At 38.7% G+C, this 20,616-nt stretch overlaps 1 protein-coding gene across 2 annotated transcripts in view; it reads right to left on the bottom strand.

The window, feature by feature from the left end:
• Nucleotides 1-2,027: 2,027 nt before the first annotated feature.
• The window catches only part of GALNT7 (polypeptide N-acetylgalactosaminyltransferase 7), a 149,404-nt gene continuing 130,815 nt past the window's right edge, over nt 2,028-20,616 (bottom strand). For both annotated transcript variants that reach the window (XM_054484103.2, XM_054484106.2), the window contains exons 9-12: nt 11,851-12,069; nt 8,268-8,366; nt 7,437-7,565; nt 2,028-4,415 (exon numbers count right to left, since the gene is read on the bottom strand). In XM_054484103.2, coding sequence (XP_054340078.1) covers nt 4,278-4,415; nt 7,437-7,565; nt 8,268-8,366; nt 11,851-12,069 — 585 coding nt within the window. In that variant the 3' untranslated portion in view covers nt 2,028-4,277. The remainder of the gene's footprint in view (nt 4,416-7,436; nt 7,566-8,267; nt 8,367-11,850; nt 12,070-20,616) is intronic.

The raw sequence follows: 20,616 nt of genomic DNA, 5'->3' as shown, positions 1-20,616 counted from the left end.
CAGCCTTCACCTTCCAGACTCAAGCAATTCTTCTGCCTCAGCCTCTCAAGCAGATGGGACCACAGATGTGTGCCACCACACATGGCTATGTTGCCCAGGCGGGTCTGAAACTCCTGGGCTCAAGCAATCCTCTCCCCTTGGCCTCCCAAAGTGCTGCAATTACAGGTGTGAGCCACTGTTCCAGCCCTGAGGTTCTTGATACTCTAGGTAGAGAGGAAAATTAAAGAAGTTATGTGGAAAACATACATTCTTTAGGAGAGTTTTTCCTGGCACCAAGTAAATATTCATCCCACAGAGTTAGAGGGATATTGAGTACTGGACTTTATTATGTCCTTGACCCCAGTACTAAATTTGTGAACTTGGACAAGTTATTTAACCTATCATGTATAAATGTATTAACATACTGTATGTTTACTTTTAGTCACTTTTGATATTGATAAAAAGTGCTGAATAAAGTGTTTTGGGAAGTGCCTTTTTCATTCAATCCTGTATACCTAAAACTGGTTTATAACAACTAGTTTATTCATATTAATCTCTGTAATATTCCGTTGTGTGATTATATCACAATTAATCCTTTCTCCTGTTGATGGGCATTTAGGTTGCTTCCAGGGTTTTTACTATTGCAAATGGCTGTGATATAAAAATTCCTGTATAGCTCTCCTGACACTCAAGCGTACTTCCCCTCTAATAACCTGGATTGTAGATTCTAGCTGTTTCAGCAGCCGGAAACCTCCACTCTGCCTCCTCAGTTCAGCAATATCACCATTCTGCGCCGCATTCCTTGCACCATGGTTGGGAATGTCCTCCCAAGGAGACAGACGTGGTGAACCTGGGATTCACCTTGTGTATTTCCTTTCTTTTAGATATCAGTCTGCTTTGACTAGTGCTTCCAATTCCTGAACTGGAACTGCTTCCAATTCCTGAAAACAGTTGCTTCATATATTTTGTCCAGTATTAACTGTTGTTTGAGGTAGCAAGATAAGTCCACTTACAATTATAGCCGGAAGTGGAAGTCTATTCATCCCTATTTTCTACTCAAATATTTAGTTTTGTTTTGGTTAGTTAATTCTTAATACAGCTGTGGTTTATTTGCTCATACCAAAAGTCCAAGAGAAATTTCATTTAAAGGTAATTTGAAGGATACAATATCTTAGATATTCTTGAAGATGCACTTATCACATCAGTTTCATAATGCTCAACACTTTTTAAAAAGTACTTTCACATGGAATAATTTTCACGTACCTAAACTATTGGCCTGTTAGGTATCTGGCTCTCTGGTGAGGTACTTGTCATGTTTTCCATTGAATTATATATGGATTTTTTTCCCAATTATGTCCAGAAATGAAATATATTCCAAGATCCCTATGAGAAACTTAAGAAATAAAGAAACTCCCATTTATTCTAGTCTGGTGCTATGTCACTTTTTCAAATTCTTAGCCTACTTCTACAGCAGCTAAGAATTGGGAGATATGACAATAGACAGGTCAGTTGAGAGAAAGTTTCCCAAATCAACACAGCCACTTACTTGAATCTGTTAGCAACTGTATCTTCTCTTGAGATGTGTTTTGTACCACAAGGTCCTATGGACTATTTCTAATTTCATTGTGGTAGGCTTCCCTTGTCTTCATTTTTCTCCACTTAACCTGATCTGTCAGGTTGTAAACAAATTTGATTTAAAGGCGTTTTTGCTTCTAATAGGCAATTTTATAGTAGCATATACTGCCAAGAAGGATATACGTTGCTGGGGTAATTTTTTCTAATTAAAAAAGTATAAACTTAAAAAATTGGTATACATAGGCAAACAGGTAAAAATAAACCTTTGTTTCCTTCCAACAGATATATAAGCTCTGAGTATTCTGAGCATGTGTAACAGAATGCTAAGCAACACTCAAGCACATACTCAACTAATAACTATGGGCTATAATATTTTAGGTATTAAGTGTGTCTTGTAAATAGTAAAATCAAGTAATTCTTTCAAATGTGCAGTGTTTAGATTTGAAATGATTACAAGCACCAAAAAAAACCCATGAATTAAAATACAATATTTTATTTTTTGTCACCTAAAAAACAAGCAACCCAGAATTAAGATATACATAAGTTTCTCAAATTTATCCTAATAAAATTCTGAATATTTATACAATTTCTACAGAAACATACAGTGTATCAAAATCTGCATAAATCAAATTTATAAAATGTGTAGAAATGCATAGTGATATTACCAACTTACAAAGCAAGGATATGGGAATTATTTCCAAAGCAGCCTACAGTAGAAAATAGTCATTATGGCAGCAGCTTCTGATGTTTTTGTTTGGTAGGTTTTCTGATTTCAATATATAGAATCATATTCATAGAGTATCTTCTTTTAACGAATTGCACAAAGTACCCATTTAAAATTTACATGCACAGTTCATTGCCACCTTTCTTAGGCCTATGCATAGTTAATAAGGTTATAATCTATTCAACATGGAAAATGGAGCCTATTTGCAAACACACAAGTAATTAAAGTACCAATTCTCTCTTAGTTTCTTTTTTTATAGTTGGTTTATTTTGCAATTATCAATGTTAAACATCCCTAGAGATGAAAGTTTAAATGGCTGATCACAGATCAGTAGCAAAATACAAATTGACAATTCAAAATTATAAATAAAACTCTGTTGAGGATGTTTAACTTTGACTCTCCAAATTTAAGAGCTAAGCTTGGAAGAAACAAATTTATAGGTTATATTTCCCTCTTAAATTAAAAAACAAACTTCCTCTGGCAGTAGTTTGTGAATTCCTTTCATTGTAATGATACCATGATTACAGGATCAAAAATGCTAAACTTACTTGCCATTCTGCTCACATCATCACAGTTTTTTTTTTTTTTTTTTTAAGCACTCAATGTAGGCATTTTAATCTTCTGGATAACAGAGTGTCTTTTGAGAAATTAAAATCGAATTGACCATTTGCAATATTTGGTTTTCCTAATAGGTACTGTTTTAGTAAATGTTTAAATCCAAACAAATCTTCTGTTTACCGGAAAAATACTAATAAAAATACACTTCCTAAAAAGAAATTAAGAAACACTAGGGAACACCTAATGTAACAGAAAGTAGTTCACATTTGTTAATAAACTGTGTTTTTCAATAGTCCTTTGTTTTTAAATTTTAAAAATGTGCAGATAATGTCATTTGGATGAAAATTTAAATGAAACATCATTTCACTCTTGGCTTCACAGGTGGCACAGCTTAGGTTACAATGCACACAAGTTTTATAAGGCCTAATCTAACAAGGGCTTGGAAAGTCCTACCTCAGAATGAACCTTAGATGTGTTTATAACGGTGTTTTGTTGTTTTTGTCACCCTCGCTTTCAAGGGATAACAATAACAACTGAAAATAGTTTTCTATAGTGGCAGGTATTGGAGAAAAGTAAATCCCAAATGTCAGTGGACAATTTTTCTCTAGTTGGAAGACTCGTTTGCAATTCTAGAAGTAGGTATGGACAGAGGGCACTGGGAATGCCAGTAGGTAAGGGAGTGAATGCTACACAACTTCCAACCCTATGGGACAGCCTTGGGATGTTCCATATTGTCATTTCTTTTTCAAGCCATACAAAGTTCAACTTTATAGCAAATGGCAGCACATAAATTCATTTCTGAGTAGTAAAAGTATTCCCCATACAGGTGACAAGTCCATCATTACCATCCTATAAATTTCATCACAAGCTCTTGAAATATATACTGAGAAATGAAAGAGGCACTAAATGTGTTGAAATTCACCTTTCAAAAAAGCAGCATGACTGTGAAGGAAGGCCACCTTGGCTAATAACCTGTGGCAGTGCTTCAAAAAGATGTAAAATTAAATAAAGACACAACAGGTTGATAATCACCAAGTTATATATGAAAGTCTGGCTACTCCAACCTTTTTTCAAGTGTGTTAAAAATAAAAATCAAACTGCCTTTCAGACCCCTGAGTGTAATCCCAAAGAAGACAACATGCTTTAACTCTGTCTAATAAAACAGAGCTAAAGGCACAAATTACCAACATCATCTTAAAACACAACAAAAAGATGTAAACATCTACAAAGTTTAAGGTAAAAGCAGTCTTGTAAACAGTAACTGCAGATGATAATGTTATTGTAAAATCACAGTTTATCAATGTCCTTCAAACTGATCAGGAGGTTCCAGGTTTGGAGCTATACAGAGTTAATAACAATAGTTGCAGCAGGTTTCAGGCGGTTTTCAGTCCTGTATAAATTTACTTGTCAGTAGGTAGGTTATTGGTTTATTTTATTCTTTCTAAACACTATGGATGTTATTCATTTCCCATTTTTGAGTCGTTTTACTGGAGTCACAATTGGAGATGAATACTTGATGCAGGACCTCTGAGCGATCTAAGCACTTTCCTGAAGGAATATGAGTAAATCTGTGCAGGTTCTGGAAAACACAGTAAGAAAAAAGTTTCAAATTTGGACCCTTGATATCACTGACATCAGAAATCATCACTTGGCTTTCATGAGGAGACACTTTAAGCAAATGGAAAAGCTTATCAACCACACCTCAGACTTTGGATTTCTCTTGATTGTCAGTTGTCTGGATTTCTCTTGACTGTCAGTTTTCTAAGTCCTAAGATCTTTCATTGTTAAGTCACAATATACTGCTGGTATCTCACATTCACTGTATACAAACCTAAATTCATTATCTGCCCCTCCAAATCTATGTCTCTTGTTCCTATCCTGGCTAATGACAATCCCACCGCTCTAGGCTAGTCCTTAGGAAATACTGCACTTTCCCTCATTCACTCACATGCCAGTCACTAAGGATGGATATGTGCAATGTCTCTGGTTATATTCCTTCCCATCGCCACTGCAGATGCCCTGGTTTGGCCCTCACTGTATGCTGTAGGTTTCTTCAATATAGCTCAGAGCTTCTCAAAGTCTGGTCCTCAGACTATCCAGGATTGGGTCTGTAAGGCCGAAACTATTTTCATAATAATACAAAGACACCATTGCCTTTTCACTTTAGCAACATTTATACTGATAGTGCAAAAGCAATGGTGAGTAAAACTGACGGTGCCTTAGCATGAATCAAACTATGCTAGTACCTGTAGTTGTATTGTTCATGGCCACACACAGTTAAAAAGTAAATGCCGGTTTCACTTAAGGATGTCACTGATGACGGAGCAAAACATTAATTTTATTCAGTCTTGACCCCTCAGTATACTTAAAAAAAATTCTATGAGATGAAGTGGGAAGTACGTATCAAGTACTTCCATATAATGAGGTACAATGCTCAAGGATATCAGTCTACACTGGAAATAGCTTTTAAGAAACTACCACTTATTAAGTTGTGGTGTACAATAAAAAAACAGCCACAATTATATGAAAGGCTATTAAATTACTGCCTCTCTTTACAAACTGTATGCTTGTGTGGGGCTGGGTTTTCCTCATATACTTGAATGAAAACAACATTTCAGATCAGACCAAATGAAGCAGGAGCATGAGAATCCAGCTGTCTTCTTCTATTAAACCAGACATTAAAGAGATTTGTAAAAATACAGAATTCCATTCTTCTCACTATTTTTTGTGGGTAAACATAGTTATTTTTCATTAAAAATGTCATTTATATTAATGTTTAATAGGTATATTATTATTACTTTTAGATGAATTAATATATAAAAACTTTACAAATTTCTCAGACAATTTCCAGTTCTGGAAATATTGTTAGTGATAACCTATAAAAACAAAAGCAATTTAGGGGTGGGGGAGCTCAATAATTTTTAAGAGTGTAAAGGGAATCCAGAGGACAGAAAGTTTGAGAACTGCTGCTCAAGCTGATCTCGTTGCTTCATCAGTCCATAACTCACATTTCCAGAATTATTTTCCTAAAAGTAGCCACTGTTTTCCATCACTACCTTCCTCAAATAAGGTCGATCCCTCTCCAAAACTTAAAAAATGAAGTTCGGTGCTCTTTCCTCCAAAGCTTATTGAGGGATACCAAATGAAATACAATTCTTTGAATTTTCTACATGTTTTCATGCCACGTCTTTGCTCATCCAGTCTTTCTTATTTACTTCCCATGGAAAGCCTTTTTACACTTCAGGACTTGTGCAATGACACTTCCTCTATGAAACTCCTCAGCAGTAATTCCTCCCATGAATCACTCTTTTCTGTCCTATGGCATTTTGCTTATCTCTATTTTTGCATTTCTTTCTTCTCTGCCATTATATAATAGCATGCTTTAGCTATATTTTTGAATTCCCCTACAGTCTAACATATTATTGGCCCCCAAGTGAATGTTCAGTAATATATAACACACAAATGTATATTCAGTGCTGCGTCTTTAAAATACCTAAAACATGTTATGTGTCATTTTTTGGTCAATTACTTCTTGATGTAGTTTCTGGTGTGTTAGCCTTCTTTTACTATTTTGCTAATATTGTTCTCACTGACCCCTACTATTTATTGCTATTATATTTCCTTTTTCTTTGTGAAAATAAATGCTCCACTCTTTAAGGTTTATGCTATTCTTCTCCTTCCTAAGTTGTTATAAGAAACAAAATCATCAATTGATACATGCTTATCACTTCTTGGAAATTATCTGTAAATGACAGTAACAGGGAATGTTAAGCTAGGTCATATCATTATTACATAGCAAACAAGTCCTTGCTTGCATGACAGATGGGATATGATAACAAATACTAGGTGAGTAAATAAAATGGAGGGTTGACAGATTTTTTGAGTGTGAGGCAGCTTTCCCCACTTTTTGTTTCATAATAAATTGATTTATGTTAGCCAAATCTAGAATTTGAAAACTATACATAAATCTATTAATATGATGTAATCCTCAACTTGCCACAGAGCTTTAAATACTCACAGCTGAAACACAAAGCTACCCCAGTAGTGTCACGTGAATAACTAAATTTGACCATTAAAGCAAGCAACTAGCTACATTTATCCCACTGTATTTAGCACACAACAATGATAAAGACATTATGAAAGCCTAGATTTCAAGTTTTATTTGTTTGTCTCTATCTCCACCTGCTGGACAATATCAAATATTAACCAAATTTTTTAATAGTATAAATATATTTAAATATATTTTACTTTAATGAATGATTCATTTAGATTTCAAAAATCAGATTTTGATGAGAGCAATGATGATGACTGCCTCATAGAACACTGACTTTCTTGTATTACTAAAATTAGCAGTGCTCTTTATAGACATCATCGTGGCCTCATTACATGACAATATTGTACGAGAGAACAAAAGTGATGCCTCATTATAGAACAATGAGTCATCCAGTGCTCAGGAAAACCTATGCAAGGGACTAAATGAGAGGAAAATGCAAGTGAATTTGAATGCAGGTTTTAAGATTTATTTATCTAAATCCCACATGCTAGATGTTATTGAAAATGAAATAGCATATAATATTTCAGAAGTTAAAATGCAGAATACCTTGAAGTACTGCCATTCCTTAAATTCATTTAGATTACAGTGTGTAATCATAACTTTTGATCCATCAGCCCCCTTTGTCAAACACTGGTCATACTGCATGAGTTGATTTGCTTCATTGATTCTGAAAAGCTGTAAAAGGAAAAGAGAGAATTAAGTAACAGAGGCACCTTCCCTGCTGATGTGCATTTGAAAAGAAAGAAACTTAACTCCTATAATTAAATTGAATGACTAACTTATTTTTCCATAATTTTTCTGTTTAGAACTGTAAGTCCACAGACAAATTATATTTATTTTGATGTTAGTGAAGTTCCTTATTAACACTGAAATCATTAAGTTCTTTAGTCTCTAAGATACCAAATGGGTCACTAACACAAATTTATTATGTACCAACAATGTGAGAAAATGAAAAAGCAAAACCATACCCACATAAGTAAGAGAATATATATTAGTGAAATATACATTACTGGCAGTAACACTCTATTTCCAAAAAGATGAGGATTAGTGAGCAATACTTGCAAAAAATTGTTAGGGAGCTAGGCTTACATAGTTATGGTAGTGACAAATATATACTCCCACAGGAATATATTTTAATCTCTTATATTAGATATTAATTCTAGATTCTCACTGCTTATGTGAAAACCAATACTGCTATTATTTCCATCATTTAAGTGAATGTTTTAACACTGTCAATTTTTTTTACAGAATGTTTCACTTTATCAAAACAAACAAAATTGCCAAATCGAAAACCAAAGTACAAAGATCACTCTGTGATCAATAAACCTGATGGCCCTTAATACGGAACAACTTAAACACAAAAGTAAGGTGGTTTACCTGATTCCCTCCCATCCTGTGGCAGGGTCCTAGTTCAACAAAGCCTCCATTTGTTTTTCCCATGCTATCAATGCAGTAAGCAGTTTCAAAGCCTCTGATCTAAAAAAATGAACAAAGACGCAAAAAGCAGGCAACAGTTTAGTTTTTGATGAACTCTGGCATCAGAATTTAATATTTCATGTTAAATATTACAGTTTACAGGGAAAATCTGGGTATGTGTAGTGACAGGTTATTACTGGACTGTCAATCTTTACATAGTTTTGAAATAACTTATGGTCTTGAAGTCAACACTGGAATGGGTTCTTTCTCTAAGAGCAAAGGACTATACATTTCCATAAAATACCACAGAGAAAAAAAAAGTTACCATTAATTGCAATTTCAGAATCACAGTAATTCATGTGAATGAGAAGCAAATAGAGGAAAGCTACCTAACCACAGTGGTAATAAACACTGGCCTGGCCCTAGATATCTAGAACAGACTGGATTTGTAAGGGACCTCTCCCAGATGGCTGTGCAGCACTTGTGGTAGCTGCCTGTAGGGGTCTAGGGTGCATAGGTCATGCATGGCGCATGGACAGGCAGTGAGGCTTTTCTCTATAAACGTAGATGAAAAGCAAACACAGGTTTCCATCTTTGGAATGTACATTTTGTATGAAAATAACTATTTTTGGAAAATATATTTTTTGGAAAAAATATATATTTCTCTGAATTATAAATCACTATACTATTTGGATAAAATGTTTTATTCTTGCATTCAGTCAGCAAATACGGACTGTGTACCTATAATGATAAGAGGTTTTGAGGATATGAAGAAGAGCAAGTCATGGTCCTCACCGCCTGTAGAGAGACAGAGGGGTAGTGGGCCAGTCAGGACAGAGGTGTGAATGTGCAGAGGAAGAGCTGCTCACCCTGCCTGGAGGAGCTCCGAAGACTGCCCCAAGAGACACCTTTAAAACAGGTAGGGGTTTACCCTGGAATGTTAAGGAAATGCCGAGAAATGAAGTATAAAGTGCAGATGTCAGAATGGGAAGAGGTTAAACTGAAGATATATTTGGGAGTGAGACAGTAAAAGGAGGACAGAAAATTCCATTCATTCATTCATGTATTTATTCAATCATCAAATATTAAGTACCTGATGTGTGCCAGGCATGTTGTAGGCTCTGAAACACTAGTGAACAAAATAAAGACCCCTACCCCAGTAATGGGCATGCCACAGCGAATATGGGCCCCTGTCTCCATTCACTCTGGGAATGTAAGGGAAAAAAGACAGAATATAAGTTAAAAAACATAGTAGACAATTTGTCTGTTATGGCAAAAGGTGGTAAGTGTGGTGAAAAAAAGGAAAAGAAGAGGAAGTTAGGGTGGGAGCTAGGGCGTTGGGAAGTAACAAGGTGGACCTCACTGAGAGGTGGTAGGTCAGCAGACTTGAAGGAGGTGTGAGAGCTGGCCACGCATGCGTGTATCTGCAGGGAAGCATTCCTGGCAGAGGGAACAGCACAGGCAGGCATATGCCTGGAGGGAGTCTGAGGACCAGTAAGGACATGGGGCTGGAGTGCAGTGGGGAGAGCAGTAGCAGGTGAGGCCAGAGAGGAATGGGGACAGATGTTGTGGATCTTGGAGACCACCAGAAAAGACTTTGTCTTCACTCTGGGGTGAAGGTGCAGGGTTTCTAGCAGAAGAAGGACATGATTTGCCTTCATTTTAAAACAGTCACTCTGACTGCTGTACTTGAAACAGGCCGTAGGACAGTCAACACGTTAGTCTCAGTGAGAAATAATGGTGGCTTAGACCAGGCAAGAAGGGATCAGATTCTGGAACTAGATATGAAGTGCGAGACAAAGACAGGATTCATGGAAGACTCCAAAGTTTTTGACCGAGAAATCAGCAAAGATGGGTTGGTGGGAGGAGATAGGAAGTTCAATTTAGGTTATGTCGAGTTTGAAATGCCTGTTACACATTCAAGTCCTGAAGTTAAGCATGCAGTTGGATATACCTGTCTGGGCCCTCAGAGAGAGATTTGTGTGTTGAAGGGCTTATGGTCTAGTTGGGAGTTAAACATAATTTGCTGTAATAGGACAGGTAAAATAAGAGTATAGGGAAAAAGTATATTAAAGCAAGAAGTACAGAGAGAGTAGCAGGAGTGTCCTCTGTTGGTTTTTCCTTCTATTCCTGAACTCTAAATGCTGGCGTTTCTGAGGGATGGGTCTAGTCTTCTCTTCTCTATCTGTATTTTCTCCCTCGGTGACCTCATTCAGTCCCATGAAATGATCTACCTGCTGATGGCCCCAAATGCACATCTCCAGAGTGGCCTCTCTTCTGGACTTTGGCATCATACAACCTACAATCTGTGATCAGTAGGCCTTAACGGCTCTACCTGGACGCCTAGCAGGTACTTCACATGCCCAGAACACCAACAGAAGCCTTGCCCCCTCCATTCACTCCCCTACTATCTTCCCAATCTCAGCAGCCACCTAATCAGCTATTCAGAACAACCTCAATGTCATTCTGGCCCCTATCCCTTCACACACCAACCCATAAGGAATCCACTCCCAGATGAACTATGCTTCTGCAGTTGGTCTGCTTCCCTTCATCTCCACTCTCTGATTGGCTGATTCTTTATCATTCAGATCTGAGAGCGAATGTCACCTCCTCAGAGAGGCTTTCCTTACCCTGTCCTTAAGTCCTCTTGACAGTATTATGTGTCATTTACATTTATCACCATCTGTCATTATCATTTTTGTTTTCTCAGACTTTTTTGGTCTCTCTCCCCAGGTAGCATGCCAGTTCCCTGAGACAAAGGACTTTGCTTCTCTTGTTTTCTGTCTAGAAGAGTGACTGGCACATAGTAGGCCCTCAACCAATATTTGCTGAACATAATTAAGCAGAGGGATGTAGACTTGAACGTTCATGGCCGGTTTAGTGTACCTGTGAGGCATACAGCGGGGCTGAGGGGAGCAATCAGAAGTGAGTCTGAAGACAAGTTTGAATAAACAAAGAAATGACAATGTCTGATTGTCAAAGTGCCTTTGTCTGATTTTAATTATTTTTAATTCATTTGAAAAGCATTGTTGGAGTGTCTACTGTATATGGGTCCCTGCATCAGTCCACCTGGACACAAGTGATCAAGGTCCTGAAGCACTCAGACTGGTTGGGAGATAGGTGATTTTGGGTGTTGTGAGAACCCCTGGAAAGAGCATAGAACTGCATCTTTTTGATGAAGTGGGGAATAGTAAGAAGGGCTTTTCAGTATTGGTGATCTCTAAGTTGAGAGCAGTAAGATAAACTGGAATTAGTTAAGGAAGGGAGTTGGAGTAAGGGGCATGGAGGCGCCAGGAGCTGGAGTGAAGAGTGGACGTGTTGCAGGCTAGGGGGCCAATGTGCAAAGGCTGCCAGGAGACAGCATGGTGGCAAGCTAGTTTGGCAGCTGTAGCTGTTTAGTGGAAAGGTGGTAGATGCTATCAGACAGTTGTTACCCTAACTTTTCCCCAAGAATACTTCTCTCTTACTCACATATTTCCACCTTTCTCTGCCTTCTCCCAAAATCAGTCTACAAATACACACACTTTGAGATGTGACTACTTACTTCTCCCCAGTCAACATTTTTGGGTGGCAAAGGGTAGTGTGAGGTGATATCATAAGCTATTTCTTCCATGAACCACTTAAAACTTTTGCAGTTGTGATCTTCTCGAAATTTTTTCAGCTCCGATATATCCCCATATGGTAATGCCTGCGATTCAGGACGACTAGCATAGAAGTAGTCTTTATATTCATCCCACCAAACCTCCACAACTCTAACATAATTCTGTAAAAAAAAAATATATATATATATATGTCGTTATAAAAATACAAATGTCATATCATAAACAGCCTATATTAGACACATGAAATATGGCCTACACATCACAAATTCATTTCAACAGGACCTGGCATTTAATTAAACAACAAATGCAAGTTAGTGACTCTAATATGTCATCTGCCAAGGATTAAAAATATCATGTATATTTAAGTAAAAAGTATTGTACAAAACCTGATATCCCTGAGCTGGAAGATCATATATGCTGAGATAAGTATTCTATTCTGCTAACGGAAGAGTAAGTTGAATCTCAGAGAGAGTTTATGAGAGCCTGGCTGGACACTGTACTTCTTTCCCTATAATAATCTCTTTCTTTTCTTTCTTTTTCTTTTCTTTTTTTTTTTTTTTTGTGATGGGGTCTTGCTCTGTCATTCAGGCTAGGGTGCAGTGGTGCAATCTTGGCTCATTGCAGCTTCAACTTCCTGGGTTCAAGCGATCCTCTCACCTCAGCTTCCCGAGTAGCTAGGACTATAGGTACATGCCACCATACCTGGCTAATTTTTGTTATTTTTTTGTATAGATGGAGTCTCATTCTGTTGCCCAGGCTGGTCTCAAACTCCTGGCCTCAAGAGATCCTCCCACCTCAGCCTCCCAAAGTGTTGGAATTACATGTGTGAGCCACTGTGCCTGGCCTACAATCTCTTTCTATTAGAATCATTCTGTTGGTAAGTGTAGGGAAAAAAAAAATCTCATTTCAGAAACCATCATGAGAAACAAAAGCTCTGTTTAATAAAACACATTTTTGCAGGTGATTTTATTGATCCTGTTATAACTATAATAGAACCATTTTACTATAACCCCAAATGGACTGGGTATTTTCCCCAGTTGGTTCCTTTTTTTAATTTAAAAAATATATATATTTTTTGAGATGGAGTCTCACTCTGTCACCAAGGATGGAGTGCAATGACGCAATCTCCGCTCACTGCAACCTCTGCCTCCTGGGTTCAAGCGATTCTCCTGCCTCAGCCTCCTGAGTAGCTGGTATTACAGGTGCCCGCCACCACACCTGGCTAATTTCTCTACTTTTAGTAGGGATGGGGTTTCACCATGTTGGCCAGACTGGTCTTGAACTCTTGACCTCAAGCAATCTGCCTGCCTCGGCCTCCCAAAGTGCTGATATTACAGGCGTGAGCCACTGCCCCCGACCCCAGTTGGTTCACTTTAAGAAAAAGCAGCTATAGAGCAATAAAATATGCTGACACTGTGATAGCTGACAAATATCCAGCTTTTAAAGCTTTAATTGATGAATGAATGCTTGCATGAATATATGTGACCAAACTGGTACACACTTGCAGTGATTTGCATGTGGTTTGTCTCTAACAACATTCATGTTGAAATTTGATGCCCAATGTGGCAATGCTGGGAGGCAGGGCCTACTGGGAGGAGTTTGGGTTGTTAATACATTAATGGCCTCCTATGGAGGTGAGGGGGTGAGTTCTTGCTCTCACAGAAGTGGATTCGTTCCCATGAGAGTAGGTTGTTAAAGAGTCTGGCTTCGTTGGTCTCTCTCTTGCTTCCTCTCTCGCCATGTGATGATCTCTTTGCACATGTGCATTCCCCTTCTGCTTCCCATCACGAGTTGAAGCAGCATGAGGCCCTCACCAGCTGTAGCTGCCCAAGCCTGAATTTTCACACCACCGGAATCGTGAATAAATAAACCTCTTTTCTTGATAAATTACCGAGCCTCAGGTGTTCTGTTGTAGCAACACTAAGTGAACTAAAATAATACTCAATCCCTTAATCTTCTACATCATGCATCAGCAAATATTCTCTATGAAGGGCCAGATAGTAAGTATGTTGGGCTTTTTGAGCGACACATTATCTGTGGCAACTGTTCGACGCTGCTATTGTAGTGTGAAAGGAACCATAGACAACACACAAACAAATGAGTGTGGCTATCTTCTAATACAACTTGATTTACTAAAAAGGGTTGGATTTGGCCTGTCAGCCATGTGGCTGACCCATGTTTTACATTCCAAAAAGAAATACCTAGTGTTCAGATGAAATGTTTTCTAGGCAACAAGATAACTATCAAAGGGTGAACATGCCCCTAAATGCAATGTTGTCGCAAAAGCCCATGGGTTTAAAAAAAGCTGTTATAAGCAGCATGATAAAAGAACATACGATATTACCACTTGATATGGTTTGGATCTGTGCCCCTACCCGAATTTCAGGATCAATTATAATCCCCAGTGTTGGAGGTGGGGCCTGGTGGACGGTGACTGGTTCATGGGGGTGGATCCTCCATGAATGATTTAGCACCAGCCCACCCCCCACCCCCATGCCTATACTGTCCTTGTGACTGTGAGTCCTCGTGACATCTGGTTGGTGAGAAGTGTGCAGCACCTTCCTGCTTCTCTTTCCTGCTCCTGCTCCCACCAGGTGAGACGCCTCATTCCCCCTTTGCCTTCCACTATAATTGGAAGCTTCCTGAGCTTTCTTAGAAGCAGAAGCTGCCAAGCTTCCTGTACAGCCTGCAGAACTGTGAACCAATTAAACCTCTTTTCTTTATAAATTACCCAGTCTCAAGCATATCTTTATAGCAGTGTGAAAACAGACTAATATACCACTAAACATTCTGAATCTTTGCAAATCCATACGAAATTAGACATAGTACATGTACTCCAGACATGAACAAACCTGAAGAGTTATGCATACACGTGTAAGATTATGGCAACAAAAAGAAGAAGCAATTAGTTTTCTGGGATGGACAGGGCCAGAGTGGCACTGTGTTGCCCCATCTCGAAGGAGAGGTTAATTAGGTGGGAATGGTATTCAGGGCAAAGAGAAAAGCAAATGCAGTATGATAAATCATGGTGTATTGCAGTATAGCAAGTAGTTTACAAAAACTGGAATGCAGTATTCACTGAGAGAAAACTTGCTTCAGTTTCTTCATTTTAAGATGAGGATATAGGCCGGGTGTGGTGGCTCACACCTGTAATCTCAGCACTTTGGGAGGCAGAGTTCGAGACCAGCCTGACCAACATGGTGAAACCCTGTCTCTACTAAAAATACGAAAATTAGCCAGGTGTGGTGGTGCGCACCTATAATCCCAGCTACTTGGAAGGCTGAGGCAGGAGAATCTCTTGAATCCCGGAGACAGAGGTTGCAGTGAACTGAGACCACACCATTGCACTCTAGCCTGGGCAACAAGAGTGAAACTCCATCTCAAAAAAAAACAACAACAAACAAAAAAAATTAGATGAGGATATAGTCCTTACCTCATAGCGTGTTGTGAAAATTAAGAAGTTAATCTATATAAAGGATTTAGATTTATGCCTGGTACACTGTAAGTACTTACCATATGTTAGCTATTATTATTATTTTTAAAAGAACTTTGAATTTTACCCTTGAGATGACAACCATAAAAATGTTTTAAACAGGTAAGTGACATCAGATTTAATTTTCAGATGAATGACACTGGTAGTGAGTGGAGGGTAGACTGAACGGGGTTGAACTTGATGGCAAAGAGCCAAGTAGGAGGCTATTTACTATTCATGGGAGAGATTTGAGGGGCTGCACTAAGTATAGAAAGGGATGGATTGAAGAGCTATGTGTGAGGCAGAATCACCAGGGCTTGGTAAGAGGGAGGGACAAGGAACAACTCTACATGCCCCCTAAGTTTCATTCACGGGAAAATAGAGAACACAGTGGAAGGAATCACTTTTGAGGAAAAGTTAAAGGTCAGTTTTGACTTCTGTTGAGTGGAAGATCTAAAGGACATCAAAGAGGATAATTCTAGATGGTTTGAGGCTCAGAGGAGACAAATGAGCTGGAGAAACAGACCTCTCTACTTGGCCCCCTGATGGCTCAAGCAGATGCTGTCAAAACTGGAGAAAAGAAAGCGCCTGGCATATGCTGGGTACTCACTTAAGTGTATGCTAAATTCACACTTACTGGGTAGTTTGTATGGTATATTCAGCTAATTTTTAGAGTGGATAAATAGCCACCTCTCAGCTCTTTTAGTTTTTCTTTCAGAATAGACTTTTTTGAGTCAATTTGGCTTTTCACCAATTCTTCGTGATTGTGAGTCCAACTCCAAGGGGAATTTCCTGCAATGTCAATCATGCCTGGTGTTAATTTGGTACTATTTTTGTTTTATCACAGACATTTAAATCTCATCCCCTGTTGTAGCTGGGGTTTCATTTGGTCAATGAGAAGGATGTTCTGGTTCTGAAAGCTTAGCTGTCTGCTTATTACCTATTCCCCTTTTATGAACTGTCCCAAGTTGTGTCTACAGCCAACAATAAACTTGACTTGGTTAAGCGTTCCAGAAAATGAGGGGCATCAGAGTTGCATGCCTCTTAGAACTTATGAAAGCAGCCCAACCAAATAAACCTCAAAGTTTGTTTTGCCAGGGATAGAGGTCTTTGTCCTCCAAGCAGTGGGACATCTGGATTTCTACATGAAGCTTCCTTGGTTTGTTTCATAAATAAATGCCACCCCTAAGTGTCACTAGTCTGGGATGAAATGTCAAAGAACTGGGAGACCCCAACATGGCTGGATAACCACCAGATCATCATTCACCACTACACTACTTCTAAATCTGTCCTCCCCAGCTAGAAACTGTCATTCTCTTGGAATACGGCAACTATGACATTATCTCATTTTAGGAAGCTGAGAGAGAGAACTTACACTCCATGGAATGGTGAGAATCAATAGAAGGAACTAGAACTATGATTTATTTCCTAATAAATGTGTGACTGGGAAAGAAGCCTGGGAGGATGCTCATCCCACTAAAACAGTCCTGTTCAGTTTAAGTTAAATACATTTTATTTATTCAAAAAATATTTTTTAACATTTCCAAAATGTTTTAAAAACCAATGTTTTGTTTTTCTGCAGGTTCATGAGTTTTGGTAAAATATAGATTATCAATCCTAGTTCTATATTTATGGCATAGGAGATGAAATTTTTATTAAATAATCACAGCAAAATATTTATTACAGTAGAACAATTTGGATGTCACAATGAAAAGAGTCAGTGGGATTTTCCTCTTTTTTTTTGTTTTTTTGAGATGAAGTCTCCCTCTGTTGCCCAGGCTGGAGGGCAGCAGCGAGATCTCGGCTCACTGCAACCTCTGCCTCCAGGGTTTAAGTGATTCTCCTGCTTCAGCCTCTCGAGTAGCTGGGATTGCAGGCACCCACCACCACACCCGGCTAATTTTTGTATTTTTAGTACAGACTGGGTTTCACCATGTTGGTCAGGCTGGTCTCGAACTCCTGACCTCGTGATCTGCCCGCCTCGGCCTCCCCAAGTGCTGGGATTACAGGCGTGAGCCACTGCGCCTGGCCAATTTTCCTCTATTTTATGTGACAGAGATGGAGAATTTGGAGGCAGAATGCAACAGGACAAAGCATATTCATATTAACTTTTCAATCTTTGAGGGACAAGAGATATTAATTTTTTGTAAGCACTGTTCAAAAATTTGATTTTGCTTACTATGCAAACTCCTAACATGATTATCTAAATTAAAACAAACCATATTTTACTCATGTGTGAATAACAGAAGCTAGTATTTTTCCCTTCAACTATTTCCCTACACACTGTCAGACTTTTTTGAGTTTATTTGAAATGTATTCATGGAGAACATTCAATATAGGAATCTTAATCAGAATGCAATATAATGGAAGGTGAGGTCACCAAGATGGCAAAGTAGGACACACCAGCCTTTATTCCATCCCAACTAAAAAACAAATACAGACAGCTATTCACAAACCCAAACAGCCCAGAGAGAGCTCCAGGGCCCACTGAAGAATCTGCAGCAACACAATGGAGCAAAAGAAACGAAGAATATCTACATAGGACAGGATCACCTGTGAGGTCTACATACCTGAGGCACAAGGAGATAGCCAGGAACAAAGAAGAAAGGCAGATGCTATTGCTATCGGTCATGCAGCAGGAACTACCATAGTTTCCAGAGGCCTGCTCCCTAGAGGACACTGGCATCACTTGCCACTGAGGTAAACAACAGCCCCTTTGCTGGGGAACCCCAGAGAGGGAGATGCATCTGAACATTCACCACCATCCAAGAAGCAGCTACTCTTGGATTACTTTGGGCAAGCTGCTCTGCCAATTCTCCCGTGGCCCAGTGAGCCCTGATCCTGAAGCCACAGCTGCTCTGCTAGTGTCCACACTGCAGCCCCGGGCTCTGTGGCTGCCCTGGGCCTGCCCCGACACTGGAACCATTGCTATAGTTCGTTCATGCTCCAGGCCCCAGAGCCACGCCTTTATTGTGCATGCCCCATCTCCAGGCCCTGGATCAGCTGCAACAGAGAGCTAGAACCCATCCCAACTCAGGAGCTGCTCTAACTCTACACATGCTTCTGCTCCTTTTCTTGGCTCTAAAAGCTACTTCACAAGCATCTGGGCCTCACATACTGCTACCAACATGGCAGCAGAGGTACCTATGTCCCAAGCACCAGCTCAGCTGCCATAGAGACCTAGGCACCACTCTGTCCCTAGAGCTGCATTAATTCTGAGCACATCTGTACTCTCATTCTTGGCTATTTCAGCTGTCTCACAAGCATCTGGTACCTCGCATTCTGTTATCAATACAGTAGCGAAATACCTGTGCCCTAAGACCTGGGGTTTTTAAACTGCCCCAGATCCTGTAGCCACAGTCTCTCCACTCATGCTTGTGCTTCAGTCCTCAGCTCCACAGCCACTCTACAAGTGCCACTGCCGCTGCAAGTGAGCCTATGAGTCAGAACCAGTGCCAAGGGGCATTCATCTTCTGCAATGAGAGAAAAATCAGGATGACCTTGGCAGCCATACCCAAAGACCCCAACATGCCTCACTGCCACTATAGATATCTACAGCATTAGCCACTGAGGAGCACTGGAATCTTTGCCAACACTGACCTTGGTGGGCTGATCTGCACAGGGAATACATAGCTGGTATCCTCAGTAGTCCCAGAACTGCTATATCCCACCAAGCAAGTACCCTCACACCCTCCTTCCCCCATAGAGGAAAGTCTTTCCACATTGAAACCAGCCTGTAAAGTCCTCAAGAGGTGACTGGTCCACAAAATGCAAAGGCATTAATGTAAGTCAACAAGAAACATGAAAAATGAAGAGGATGTAATACCACTAGAAGATCACAATAATCTCCCAGTAGCAGACCTGGATAAACAATTCTAAATAATTGTTTTACAGAAGCTCAGTTAACTTCAATCAAACACAGAGAAATAATTAAAAGATCATTTACAATGACCAAGTGGGATTTATCCCTGGGATGCAAGGATGATTCAACATACACAAATCAGTAAATGTGATACTCCACATTAACAGAATGAAGGACAAAAACCATATAATCATCTCAATAGATGTGAAAAAGGCATTTGACAAAATTCAATGTAAAAAGCTTCAACAAATTACATGAGGATTGTACCTCAACACAATAAAGGCCATACGTGACAAGTCCACAGCTAACATTATACTCGATGAAAAGTTGAAAGCTCTTCCTCTACAATTAAGAACAAGACAAGGATGCCCACTCTCCCCATTTCTATTCAACGTACTACTGGAAGTTTTAGCCAGAGCAACTAGACAAGAGAAAGAAAGAAAAGACATCCAAATCAGAAAAGAAGTAAACTGTCTCTGCAGATGACATCATCTTATATATTCAAAACCCTAAAGAGACTCTACTAAAAAGCTGTTAGAACTAATAAACAAATCTAATAAAGTTGCAGGAAAATCAACATAGAAAAATCAGTAGTGTTTCTATATGCTAACAGTGGTCTATCTGTAAAACAAACTAAGAAAACAATCCCATTTACAATAGCTAAGCCAAACAATAAAATATTTAGGAGGTGAAAAATCTACATGCTGAAAACTATAAAACACTGATGAAATAAAGAATACACAAAATAAATGGAAAGATACCCTGTGATCATGGATTCAAAGAACTAATATTATTAAAGTAGCCATATTATAAAAGCAAACTACAGATTCAATATAATCTCTATCTAAATTCCAAGGACATTTTTCCCAGAAATAAAAAAATCCATCCTAAAATTCATATGGATCCACAAAAGACCTTGAATAGCTAAAGCAATCTTCAGCAAAAAGAACAAAGCTGGAGGCATCACACTACCTGATTTCAAAATCTACTACAAAGCTATAGTAATCAAAACAGTATGGTACTCACATAAAAACAGACACACAGACCAAAAGAACAAAACAGAGAGATCAGAAATAATCCACACATTTATGGTCAATTGATTTTCAAGGTAGATGCTGAGAACACATTAGGGAAAATATAGTCTCTTCAATAAATGGAAAACTAGATATCCATATGCAAAAGAATGAAACTAGACTTTCATCTCACACCATATATAAAAATCAACTCAAAATGGATTAAAAACTTACGTGAAGAACTAAAACTGTAACACTTCTAAAAGAAAAAATTCCATGACACTGGTTTTGGATGTAACAACCCCAAAAGAACAGGCAACAAAAATAAAAATAGACAAATGGAATTATATCAAACTAAGAA

This window comes from Pongo pygmaeus, chromosome 3 (assembly GCF_028885625.2).
Source record: "Pongo pygmaeus isolate AG05252 chromosome 3, NHGRI_mPonPyg2-v2.0_pri, whole genome shotgun sequence".
In the NCBI taxonomy this organism is placed as follows: domain Eukaryota; kingdom Metazoa; phylum Chordata; class Mammalia; order Primates; family Hominidae; genus Pongo; species Pongo pygmaeus.
The sequence above is the reverse complement of the archived record's forward strand: the minus strand, read 5'-3'. Positions and strand labels throughout refer to the sequence as shown.